Source organism: Neomonachus schauinslandi, chromosome 2 (assembly GCF_002201575.2).
Source record: "Neomonachus schauinslandi chromosome 2, ASM220157v2, whole genome shotgun sequence".
In the NCBI taxonomy this organism is placed as follows: domain Eukaryota; kingdom Metazoa; phylum Chordata; class Mammalia; order Carnivora; family Phocidae; genus Neomonachus; species Neomonachus schauinslandi.
In genome coordinates, this window is record NC_058404.1 from 171,111,114 (window position 1) to 171,123,950 (window position 12,837).

The 12,837-nt window shown below is 38.9% G+C and overlaps 1 protein-coding gene across 1 annotated transcript in view; it reads left to right on the forward strand.

Annotated features, from left to right (window-relative positions):
* Positions 1-9,979, forward strand: part of UGDH (UDP-glucose 6-dehydrogenase) — a 32,410-nt gene extending 22,431 nt beyond the window's left edge. The window contains exons 7-12 of the mRNA XM_021701570.1: positions 1,516-1,610; positions 4,331-4,461; positions 4,699-4,832; positions 6,050-6,141; positions 6,261-6,371; positions 8,613-9,979. Of these exons, the coding sequence (XP_021557245.1) occupies positions 1,516-1,610; positions 4,331-4,461; positions 4,699-4,832; positions 6,050-6,141; positions 6,261-6,371; positions 8,613-8,723 (674 nt within the window). The 3' untranslated portion in view covers positions 8,724-9,979. The remainder of the gene's footprint in view (positions 1-1,515; positions 1,611-4,330; positions 4,462-4,698; positions 4,833-6,049; positions 6,142-6,260; positions 6,372-8,612) is intronic.
* The last annotated feature ends 2,858 nt before the right edge of the window (positions 9,980-12,837 follow it).

Sequence of the window (12,837 nt, forward strand, 5' to 3'; positions counted from 1 at the left end):
ATTTGCAAATAACATATCCGATAAACAGTATCCAAAATATAAAAGAACTTATATAACAACACCCAAAAAACTAAATAATCCAATAAAAAATGGATACAGGGCACCTGCCTGGCTCAGTCTGTAGAGCTTGTGACTCTTGATCTCAGGATCATGAGTTCAAGCCCCATTTTGGGCATAGAGCTTTAAAAAAAGGGTGGGGGTAGAAGACATGAACAAACATTTCTTTAAAGAATACATACAGATGGCCAACAGACACATGAAAAGACTCAACATCACTCATCATCAGGGAAATACAAATCAAAACCATAATGAGATACCACACCTGTCAGAATGGCTAAAATCAAAAACACATGAAACAACAAGTGTTAGCGAGGATGCGGAGAAAAAGGAACCCTTGTGCATTGTTGGTGGGAATGTAAGATGGTGCAGCCACTGTGGAAAACAGTATAGAGCTTCCTCATAAATTAAAAATAGAATTACCATATGATCCAGTAATTCCACTACTGGGTAGTGGAATACACACACACACACACACACACATACGTGTGTGTGTGTGTATTAAAATATTAGCCATAAAAAAAATGAAATGTTGCTATTTGCAACAACAGGAATAGATCTAGAGAGTATAATGCTAAGTGAAATAAGTCAGTCAGAGAAAGACAAATACCATATGATTTTACTCATATATGGAATTTAAGAAACAAAACAAAGGAGAAAAGAGACAAACCAAGAAACAGACTCAACTATAAAGAACATAGTTAGAGAGGAGGTGGGTGGGGGATGGGTGAAATAGGTAATGGGGATTAAAGAGACACTTAGCCATGGCTATTTTATTACATGTTGTCTGACTGCTTTTGAGCAAAGGCAGAGTTAATAGTTGTGCCAGAGACTGTGTGGCCCACGAAGGCTAAAATATTGACAATTTGTCCCATAAAAGTTTACCAGCCCTGTGCTAAAGTAAGAGATGTAGGGCGGTGATACTAGATGAATGAGAAATAAAATAGAAAATGTAGCCATAATAAAACATTAACGAGAAGGTTATCTGGAAATTATTTATAGAGTTTATTAGTTGCTTAAAGATTTCACACAATCTATAAACCCACTAAATTTCCAACATCTGAATTTTAGTATTAAAAATCCTAGGGGCGCCTCTGTGACTCACTTGGTTAAATGTCTGACCCTTGATTTCCTCTCAGGTCGTGATCTCAGGGTTGTGAGATCTGCACTGGGCATGGAGCCTGCTTAAGATTCTCTCTCTCCCTCTCCTTCTAACCCTCCCACCCCTCCCTTCTCTCTAAAAAAAAAAAAAAAAAATCCTAGCATAAGGCCATCTGGCTGGCACAGTCAGTGGAGCACGTGACTCTCGATCTCGGGGTTGTGAGTTCGAGCCCCACATGTGGTATGGAGTTTACTTAGAAAAAAATTCTAGCATAGGCCCTCAAATTTAGTATGACAGATTTGTCACATGATTCGGTCGTGGTTCTTAAATGAAAATATTGTCACTTTTTTCTTCAGGTTTTGGTGGAAGCTGCTTTCAGAAAGATGTTCTGAATTTGGTTTATCTCTGTGAGGCTCTGAATTTGCCTGAAGTAGCTCGTTATTGGCAGCAGGTATTAATCTTGATAGTCAACAACTTTTGATTAACTTCTAATGAAAACATTTGACCCTTTGTCTATAAAGTGCTTTTGATAGGATTTTTTTATTCCAGGAACTCAACTATCATTATATTCGTTTATTTTATTTTTTAAAAGATTTTATTTATTTATTTGATGGAGAGAGAGACAGCGAGAGAGGGAACACAAGCAGGGGGAGCAGGAGAGGGAGAAGCAGGCTCCCCACGGAGCAGGCTTCCCGATGTGGGGCTCGATCCCAGGACCCTGGGATCATGACCTGAGCCGAAGGCAGACGCTTAATGACTGAGCCACCCAGGCGCCCCTATATTCATTTATTTTAGTTTTATTTCTTAGGCTTCTCTGTTCTTAATTGTCTTTTTTGCGAATGAACTCTGATGGTAATTCTGGTAAATCATATTTCTTCTAGTTTTATAACAAGTTTGCTCCCAAAATAAAGCAAGAACTATTATTCTTTTTGTGGGGGAATGGGCAGAGGGAGAGAAAATCTTAAGCAGGCTCCACACTCAGCCCGGAGCCCCACACAGGGCTTGATCTCATGACTCTGAGACTCTGAGATCATGACCTGAACCAAAATCAAGAGTCAGATGCTTGGGGCGCCTGGGTGGCTCAGTCGTTAAACGTCTGCCTTTGGCTCAGGTCATGATCCCAGGGTCCTGGGATCGAGCCCCACATTGGGCTTCCTGCTCTGCGGGAAGCCTGCTTCTCCCTCTCCCATTCCCCCTGCTTGCGTTCCCTCTCTCACTGTGTCTCTCTCTGTCAAATAGATAGATAAAAAATCTTTAAAAAAAGAATCAGATGCTTAACCGACTGTGCTACCCAGACATCCTAAGAACTATTATTCTTAATTATAACTCTTTTCGGGCACCTGGGCGGCGCAGTCAGTTAAAGATAGAACTCTTGGTTTGGGATTGAGCCCTACCTCAGGCTCCGCATTCATTGTGGAGTCGGCTTGAGATTCCCTCTCCCTCTCCCTCTGCCCCAAGCCCCACATTCTCCCTCACTCTCTTTCTAAAATAAATGAATAAATCTTTAAAAAAATTATAACTCTTTTCTGGAGTGCCTGGGTGGCTCAGTCAGTTGGGCATCTGCCTTCCGCTCAGGTCATGGTCCCAGGGTCCTGGGACTGAGCCCCTGCATTGGGCTCCCTGCTCAGCAGGGGGAGTCTGCTTCTCCCTCTCCCTCTGCTGCTCGCCCTGCTCGTGCTCTCTCTCTCACTCATTCTTTCTCGCAAATAAATAAATAAAATCTTTAAAAATAAATAAATAAAAGAATATTTTTTTAAAAAAGAAAAAATTATAACTCTTTTCTATCTTGAAAGGCAGAAAATCAAAATAAAGGAAGAACCTGTATTGTAATGCTTTCAGGTGGCTTGTGTGTGTTGATATCTGTTTTGTCCTTTTGAGATTCAGAGCTAAACTTAGAGACCTTTCCCAAATTGAAAATAGAGTTAACATTAATTGAGTGCTTTCTCTGTGCCAGGCATTTTTTTAGGTACTTTGCATGTAGTATTTCGTTTGGTCCTCATCACTAATATTATCCCCCATTTATAGGTGAGGAAACTGAGTCTTAGAGATGTTAAATAATTTGTCCAAGATACCAGCCAGTATATATATCTTCCCCCAAAATTTTTCTGCAAGTTTATAGTTTTATAGATTTCAGCAGTGGGTGAGAATATAGGAAAATGCACATTTTTAAGAAAAATGTACAATGTAAAAGTTTGTTTCACTCGATCCAGCAAGGTGACTTTATCTTCCTGTCCATCATGGCAGAAATGCAGATAAATGCTTGATTTTGTAACATTTTGGGCTCATTTCCCAAGCTTTCAAATTTTGTGACAGGCCCTAGAAATCAGAGCTGTAAAAAAAAAAAAAAAAAAAAGGTAAAAACCAGTCTCTTTCCTTATATTCATCTGGTCACCAATATGAAGATTGTTTATACCCTTAGGAGAGTAAAGGATTAGGTGATCAGAGACTTTTATAATATCAATTTAAAAACTTTGCCAAGGGAGAGGGGCACCTGGGTGGCTCAGTTGGTTAAACTTCCAACTCGATTTCGGCTCAGGCCATGAACTCAAGGTCGTGAGATCTCATTGAGCCTGCTTAAGATTCTCTCTCTCTCCCTCTCCTCCTCCCTGCACACACACACTCTCTCTCTCAAAAAAACAACAAGTTTGCCAAGGGTTAGTGGTGTTATGGTTCATCCAGAGGGCAACTATAACTCTGCATTGTTCAACTGTTCTCTGTCCACTTTGTACTCGCTGGTGAGGGGTGAGGGGTAAGCATATGAGGGGATGCTTTGGGATTGTATTGCTTATAGCTTTGCTTCCACAGGGTTTGGAGAAGTTGGCTAAGGAAAGCACTTGTTTTCCATTTTAGGCTGTTCTTATAGCTAGATCTCTAATGGGGTTGAAACTTAACTGTACTCCCCATCTTTATATTCATTCCATCCCAGATTGATGCATGGAAAGTTAAGCCAAGTGAAAATGTTCATGATGGCTTTAAGTGGTAGGGTACTAATTCTTTTTTTTAAACCAGTAGATACTAAAGAGGTTGGTTAATCTTTGCCTCCTGTTACTTTATGAGGCTGGTATTCATACAATAGTCCTGTAAAACTGTGAGCAGTGTATGGCATAGGATGCACTTCTTTTAACTGCACTAACTGTACGCAACATTGCACAATTGTATGTGTAATTTCAGGTCATAGATATGAATGACTACCAGAGGAGGAGGTTTGCTTCCCGGATTATAGACAGTTTGTTTAATACGGTAACTGATAAGAAGATAGCTATTTTGGGATTTGCATTCAAAAAGGACACTGGTGATACGAGGTATCAGTTCTTTAAAATATTTCTACCCCTTTGAGAGTGCTGACTCTTCATCTCATTTTGATTTTTAATGGTGGATGTGTGTATGTGAAATATATACATATATATATAGTATAAAGAGTAAAAATAAAGTGAGTATCTGTATCCTCACAAGAAATAGAGTCTTACCTCTATAAACTCCTAGATATTAGAATATATGCCATTTCAAAGCTTAGCAATACTGATTTTTTTTTCCTTCAGAGAATCTTCTAGTATATATATCAGCAAATATTTGATGGATGAAGGTGCACATCTCCATATATATGATCCAAAAGTACCAAGGGAACAAATAGTTGTGGATCTTTCTCACCCAGGAGTTTCACAGGATGACCAAGGTAAGGCTTGAGTCTCATGAATCACTCTGAGTATGGGCCCTAAAACCTGTTTGTTCTCTAGAAACCTTTGGTTGTTCTGTCCTTGTGTGTGTGTGTTTTAATGAAATGCTGCATTTTAAAAAAGTTTTAATTCCAGTATAGTTAACATATAGTATTATATTAGTTTCTGATTTACAATATGGTGATTGAACAAGTATATACATTACTCAGTGCTCCTCATGATAAATGTGTTCTTTAATCCCCATCACCTATTTCACCCATCGCCCCACCCACCTCCCCTCTGGTAACCATTAGTTTGTTTTCTATAGTTGAGAGTCTGTTTCTTGGTTTGTCTCTCTCTCTCTCTTTTCCTTTGTTTTTTTTTTGTTGTTGTTTCGTAAATTCCACATGAGTGAAATCATATGGTATTTGTTTCTCTGACTTACCTCACTTAGCATCATACTCTCTAGCTCCATCCATGTCATTCCAAATGGCAAGATTTCATTCTTTTTTATGGCTGAATAGTATTCCATTGTGTGTGTGTGTGTGTGTGTGTGTGTGTGTGTGTACACAATGGAATATATATTAATTTTTTTTTTTTAAAGATTTTATTTATTTATTTGACAGAGACACAGCGAGAGAGGGAACACAAGCGGGGGGAGTGGGAGAGGGAGAAGCAGGCTCCCTGCTCAGCAGGGAGTCTGCTTCTCCCTCTGACCCTCCCCCCTCTCATGCTCTCTCTATCTGATTCTCTCTCTCAAATAAATAAATAAAATCTTTAAAAAAAAAAAAACAAAAAACCTTCGCCTGTATGGACATTTAAAAAAATAAATAAATAAATTAAAAAAAACATCTTTACGCATTCATCTACTGATAGACATTTGTGTTGCTTCCATGGTCGTTCCATTTATATCATTCGTAGGCCCTCTTTTCAGCCTCATTTCTCTAAAATTAAACTCTTAGACATTGTTCCATCAACTTTGATTTGAAGTGATCGGCAGTGGGTAAGTCTAATGGTTTTTCCAACATATTCTAAAAAGCCTCAGAGGTTCCAAGGAGATGCTGCTAGGGCAAGGTGCAGGTGCTCCAGGCGTCCACCATTCCTCTCATTCTCATTTCAACCAGACCATTCCACTTCTGTCAGACCCTCAACTCTGCCTGCAATCCTAGTAGTAAAGTGCGTAATTTCAGATAACTCCTTTCTCATTGCCAATATCTCGTGGCTGTTGTCGTTATAGTGTCCCGGCTCGTGACCATTTCCAAGGACCCATATGAAGCCTGTGATGGCGCCCATGCCGTGGTTATTTGCACAGAGTGGGACATGTTTAAGGTGAGGTGACAGAAGTCATATTAATGAAAATTTTAGAAGTATTCTGGTATCATTTGGGGTTGAGTGTGTGTTCATGTATATGTTCTAATTGTTTTGTTTTTTTCGTTCTGTCTTTATAGGAACTGGATTATGAACGCATTCATAAAAAAATGCTGAAGCCAGCCTTTATCTTTGATGGGCGACGTGTCCTGGATGGGCTCCACAATGAATTACAAACCATTGGCTTCCAGGTAATTATGGTCCCAGACTGGTTTGGTTTTGTTTGTTTGGTCATTTGCTTTTTAGTGGGTTTGAGTTTTAGTATTTTAATATTCCCTTCTTTAGCAATAACATAAATTGGGGCAATGTGTTCTCTGGGAAATGTCTATGTGCTGTGTGTAATTACTTTATTCCCTCCTTAATTTGTGATCTAAAGATCATTCAGTAGTGGTCTTCCTTATGTAGTACCTAGGATTCAGCAGTTGCCTATTATATGGGGATAGACTGTACCTTGCCTTACCTCATCTAAAGATCAAGTAAGAAAATATACGAACTTAAAAGTAAATTTTTTTCAGGCGCCTGGGGTGGCTCAGTTGGTTGGGCGACTGCCTTTGGCTCAGGTCATGGTCCCAGGGTCCTGGGATGGAGTCCCACATCGGGCTTCTTGCTCAGCAGGGAGCCTGCTTCTCCCTCTGCCTGCCATTCCCCCGGCTTGTGCTCGCTCTCTCTCTCTCTGACAAATAAATAAATAAATAAAACCTTAAGACCAAACAAAACTGCAAAATGCAGTATAGTTGTCACATGTTGTATAGGATCCTATACCTTCTGAGTGCTCAGCACTGTCCTAGCACCTGAGAGTCTGAGTGAAAAGTATGGGAGCTTCCGTGGGACTGGCCCTTTTCAATTCCAAGTTTGTCAGTTAATTCTGGAATGTTCAGAGAGCTGACAGTCACCCGACCCGTCCATTTTATGTTGCATCTCTATCAGTTTCCCCCAGGAGTCCCATGAGTATTCATGAGAAGGAGGTACTTTCCATTTCCTCAGAGCAGTGTGGATGTGGGGGCGGGAGGCTTGAGGTGAGGTTGAGGAGGATAAGGAAATATGCCAGGAGATTGCAGTCAGCAGAGTCCTTGAGCAGAGCAGAGCGGGGCAGGGGTTAGAGCTGGCCATGTGCGTCTGCTCAGCACCAGCTGTCTTGGGGACATACTGATAGGGCCTCATCTACTGCTCAGAATATGTGTTCTAGTTCCCGTAACCTGTCACTGAGCTGTTGAAGATCCTTCTTATTTAGAATTGGTGCTCATTTCTCATTCATGAAAGATTCACTTGCAACAAGAATCAGATGACATCCTTGTCTGTTAACACTCCATCAGGGACCTTGGGGATTCTTCTGTCCTGCCCCTCCTTAGTGAGTAACAGCATGACTACTCTTGCCAGTCATGACTTAAACTGAAGCAATGTTATTTTTTAAAGATGACTTCCAAGGCATAGACACATTTTCTCTCCTACTTGTATGACTCATCTAAGGGAGAAGAGTTGTAAAGATCGATAGATATATATACACATATATATATACTCTTTAATGTATATATATTTAATTTGAGTTTGGGTTCTTATAAAAGTTAACTTTTTGTGGTAGGGATTTTAAAAAATAGGGAAAAAAGTAGGAATGGAATCACTAAATAAAGGGCATTTATAAGTCACTGAGACAATTGATGAATACAAAGCAGAAGCCCTCTGAGTCAGAATTAAGTATTAATTTTTAACTCAAAAGACCTTTATGAAAATTACCTAGTATATTTTTGCTGTAGAGAGGAGCTCAATTTATGATCGTTGAAGAAGCAGTGCCTTTAAAAATAAGATTAATGATTTTGGATATGTGAGGAAAAGTTTGTTGTAATACGCAAAATAAAAATTGACTACCATTTATTTATTGAAGGCTGACTGTCTGCCAGGCGTAGTGCCGAGCACTTTATGTAATTTAATCCATACCACAACCTTTGGAAGTAAGTGGTAGTGACACCATTTACAAATGAGGAAGAAAGACCTAGAGAGCTTAGGTGGACACAATTATCCGTCAGGAATGCAGCTGGGGCCTTTCAGACTCTGAAGCCTGAACTCCTGAAATCTACGCTATGACAGCGTATGCTAATTTTTTAGAATAAGGGAAGCAGACACGAGAAGAAAGTTTGAGAGAAACTGTGATTTCCCTGGAATCTGGTCTGTGAGTTGCTTCCATCCACGTGCTGAGACAATGGCGGCATGTGAGCCGGTCCTCTGTTGAGGGGGTCCGGTGTTGGGAGTGGCAGAAGTAAGAGACTCTAGACATGACTAGGAAGAGTGGCGTGCAGATTGACTCTAGAGACACAAAAGAGATGGAGGGAACCGAAGATCTTTCGTAGCAACCCAGACCACTTGAGACCCTCTTTTGCTTTTAAAAGGAAAAAAATACTCTAGATTTTCTTCCTAAAATCTTTTTTTCCCCCCTCTAGATTGAAACAATTGGAAAAAAGGTGTCTTCAAAGAGAATTCCGTATGCTCCTTCTGGGGAAATTCCAAAGTTTAGTCTTCAGGATCCACCGAACAAGAAACCCAGAGTATAGACATTGCCATTTTTTTGGTAATTTTTTTGGTACTTTAGGATAGCAGATATCTATCTGATATTAAACGGTAAATGAACCAAGTGTTTTTAAGGAAACAAAGCTATTTTTTTAATAATTAAATTTATCCTAGCTGTATGGGAATTAGCATATCTGGTATTAGGAATCTAGTATATTTTTTACATATTTTTATAATGTTATTACCTCAGTGATTGGATGAGTGGTAAATAATCATGTTGGTTTTAATGGTGTCAATTTTTGTAAAATAAAAATTAAACCTGAAACACTTTTTACTTTATAAAATGTCCGTAGCCAGCACTTTAATATCACGTTGTAAAGGAAAAGGCACTCCTTGGTTTTTCTGATCATTGGTTTATTTACTTGTCATTAAATATGTATTTTAAACCATGAGATTGCTGTCCTAAATACTGGGCTAAACCTGCTAACCTTTCAAAAAGTGTCCTGGAGACTTGGAGGTTTCTGGCTTAATCGGGTAAGGTGTTTGCCAAGCCACTTCTTGTCTCTTTGAACCTGGAAGGAAGATGCAGTGGACAGAATGGGGCCTTGTGTGCTTTTCTTTTTCTTTTTCTTTTTGGATGTGCTTAAAACATTTTCCCTATGCTTCCATGTTACTAGTGACCCTATAAGTTTGGTTTTGCTCCTTTTGTTTTAAGGAGCTGTGTTGTTTTTTTTAGCCCAAGAAGATCATCACTGCTCATTTCCAATCAATCCAAATAAGACTAAAAGGCAGTTTTATTTTTAACATGAATAGAATATCAGTATTGGTCTAGTTTATTCTTCACATCTCATTTTTTTCTCACTGATCATTATTTTTTTAGTTCAAGAGCCAAAAATATTTGTTACCTGTATTTTACATTTTTATTTCTGTAACTCATTGAAGTTTCCCCTTTTTCTTTAAATAAGAAAACCAATATAATCTCATGTATGAACTTAAAGAAGTAGATTTTACAAAGTACGTATAGCATAATTCTAAAATAAGAATTTTTGTATGTTTCCATGTGCTTTTTTCTTATGGCTTTTATTGACTTATATTTGATTTTCTTTTGTACTTTTTCATTATTGAAATATGTCAGATGTCCATTTGATGCTATTCTCTGCTGAGAATGTACAAATCAAGTAAAACAGATACAAGTCTCATTCTTTAGGAATTTTGTGGCTCAGTGAGAATGCAGAGACAAATATAAAGATGAGGACAGACATCTGTACAGATATCAAATACATAAATAAAATATTCTGTATCAACAATTGCATGGGTGTATTTTTTGTCATAGTGCAAGTAACAAATGAGTCATGACAGTCTGACATTAGATAGAAAAATATTACTCCTCACTTTTTTGGGAAAAGGGTATTACATCATTCTTTCAAATGATGTAAGAAAGGGTGGGAATTTAGCAAATAGATCAGATATTGGCAAACCAAAGCTCATGGACCAAATCTGGCCAGCCACCTGGAAGCTAAGAATGGTTTTTACATTTTTACATGATTACATTTTAAATGGTTATGTAAGTCCCCAATTTTGCCCCTTGTCCTGAAAAGCCTAAAATATTTGCTATCTGGCTCTTTAAGAAAACGTTTGCAGATCAGAGTGAAAAAAACAAAATATCAGAAAAACACCAGAGTGATTCAACATAAAATAATTCTTTACTCATAAGACCCTGAGGTGAGAATGAGCTTATTAATTAGAATTTGCTTTACATTCCTGCTTGAAAATATTCTCGTATTCTGCACAATAATCTTATATTCTGTTAAGGGGATTATAACCCAAAGATGTCCTGCGAAAGCAGATAGAATCAGGCACTGATTTTAAGTTGCAGGATGTTTCGATGCCTAGGATTGATAAGTAAATAATTATGTGTAAAGTATAGTTATTGACTAAAGAGAAGGAAAAAAGGGCAAGAGATAACTCATAGAACCATGTATATTTGCTGTTTGTAATGGGGAGAAAAAAAAACCAGTAACTGGGCAAGTAACCTAACACAGCAATTTGAGTCCTTTGTGTGAAAAGTTGCAAGAAGGTGATTAGCCTTTTTCTCCCTACTAAGAAAATTAAAGACTGTGTGTGTGTGTGTGTGTGTGTGTGTTTTAAATGACATAAGATTTCTATTTTTATTAGCTGGTATGTTTTTGATTGGGGCAATGAATACTGGTCAGATTATTAACTAGGATTTACAATTGAAACTAATACAGGGACAGCACCTGGGTGGCTCAGTTAGTTAAGCGTTGGACTCTTGGCTTTGGCTCATTTCATGATCTTGGGGTCGTGAGACAGAGCCCTTTGTTGGGCTCCATGCTGGGCGTGGAGCCTGCTTGGGATTCCCTCTGCCCCTCTCCTCTTCCCTTCCTATAAAAAGGAAGGAAGGAAAAAATAAAAAAATTTTTAAAAAAAGGAAGGGGGGAAGGGAGGGAGGGGGAAAGGAAAAGGGGAAGGAAGAAAGAAAACAATACAGGGACATGGTACAAAACAAAACAAAACATTCAAATAGAGACAAAGTATATATAGAAAAGTGAAATCTCTCTCACAATTCTCACATTCTCCAGAATGTGTCATTCCACTTAAGCTTTAAATCCTAACTGCACTACCTATTAGCATGTGATATCTTGGCTAAGTTACCTGAAAGCCTTATTTTTCCTCTAACCTTATTTAACCTCTAACACCAAGAGTTGTTACAAAGATTATGTGAGATCAGTGGTCATGCAAAGATCTTACTGCACAGTGGCTGGCGGGATGGACATTGCCATTAGACACCGTAACAAGCTGGTCCCACTGAACCAGAACCACGTGTAGGCTCTGGAATCACTAAGAGTATAATTAAATTAACACAGCTTACAAAGGCAGGCTCTACGCCAAGCCCTTTAGGTGCATCTTCTCATCTATTCTTCACATAAGTCCTTTGAGATAAGTTCTATCCCCATTTTCAGATGAAGGCAGGAGGCTAGAGAGATTAAGTAATTTGCTCAAGGTCACAACGGTTTGAATAGGAACTTTTCTTGACGTTGAAAACATCCTAATTTTAGAGGTATTATGAAAAGAGTGAGCACCTGTGGCCTTAGGCATCCCAAGGAGAGAATCAGAAGGTAGAGAGGGCAAAAGAGCCTGAGCAGCAGCTGAGAAGGATGTGAGTCCCTGCCCTTTATCCTCTCGGAGACTCCCAACTACCAGAAAGGGGTCTGAGGTTTGACTGGAGGCTGAGGACAGAAAGGGGAGATGATTAGGACAGCGAAATTAAGGGCTAGCTCTCCGTAGATCCATTGTATTCACATTCAGGTAGCAATATTCAAACTATTTCTAATTAAGTGTCTGTACCCCCATAAAGCAGATGCCGTGAGGTGCTAAAAAATGGAGGGCATAGGTGAATGAGAGCAGTCTTGTAGAGAAGCTAAGACACATGTAGAAATAATTGATTAAATATGAGAATTGCCATAAATGATAAAAATAAAATGCTATGTGGGCACAAAGGTAACGTTCACTCCAGCTGAGGAAAACAGGAAGGTTTCCTGGAGGCAGGATGGCATGTGAGGTAGGTCTTAATAGACATGATTTGGAAGGAAGGGGTGGGTAAGATGAGCACATCAGTGGCAGAAGCAATGGAAGCAAAAAGATGGACTCAGGAAAATTCAGACTGGTTTTAGGGAAAGCAAGCTGCCTTTTCTCTGGAGTTGAAAGGAGAATGAAGAGGAAGAGCTGATCTGGAAGCTTACACTAAGAACAGACTGTAGGAACCCTTGAATGCCAAGCTGAGTATGGGCTTCATTTTGTTGTCAAAATGGAGACATCAGTAGATACACAACACTGTGAATGTGCCTAATGCCACTGACTTGTACACTTTAGAATATGGTTCAAATGATAAAATGGAAACACTGAAGGTTTTCTTTTTAAAATGTAGTCACTTTCTTAAAAACAAACAAAAATTAGAGCATGCAGCCCCAAACCAGATGTTACCATCTAATTTAATCATATTCTGGCACTGAATTCAAATTTTAGACCAAAACACAAGAAGAAATACATTAGCGCCAGCCTTGTAAAATAATATTTATAAATGACCTTGGGGCGCCTGGGTGGCTCAGCCATTAAGCGTCTGCCTTCAGCTCAGGTCAT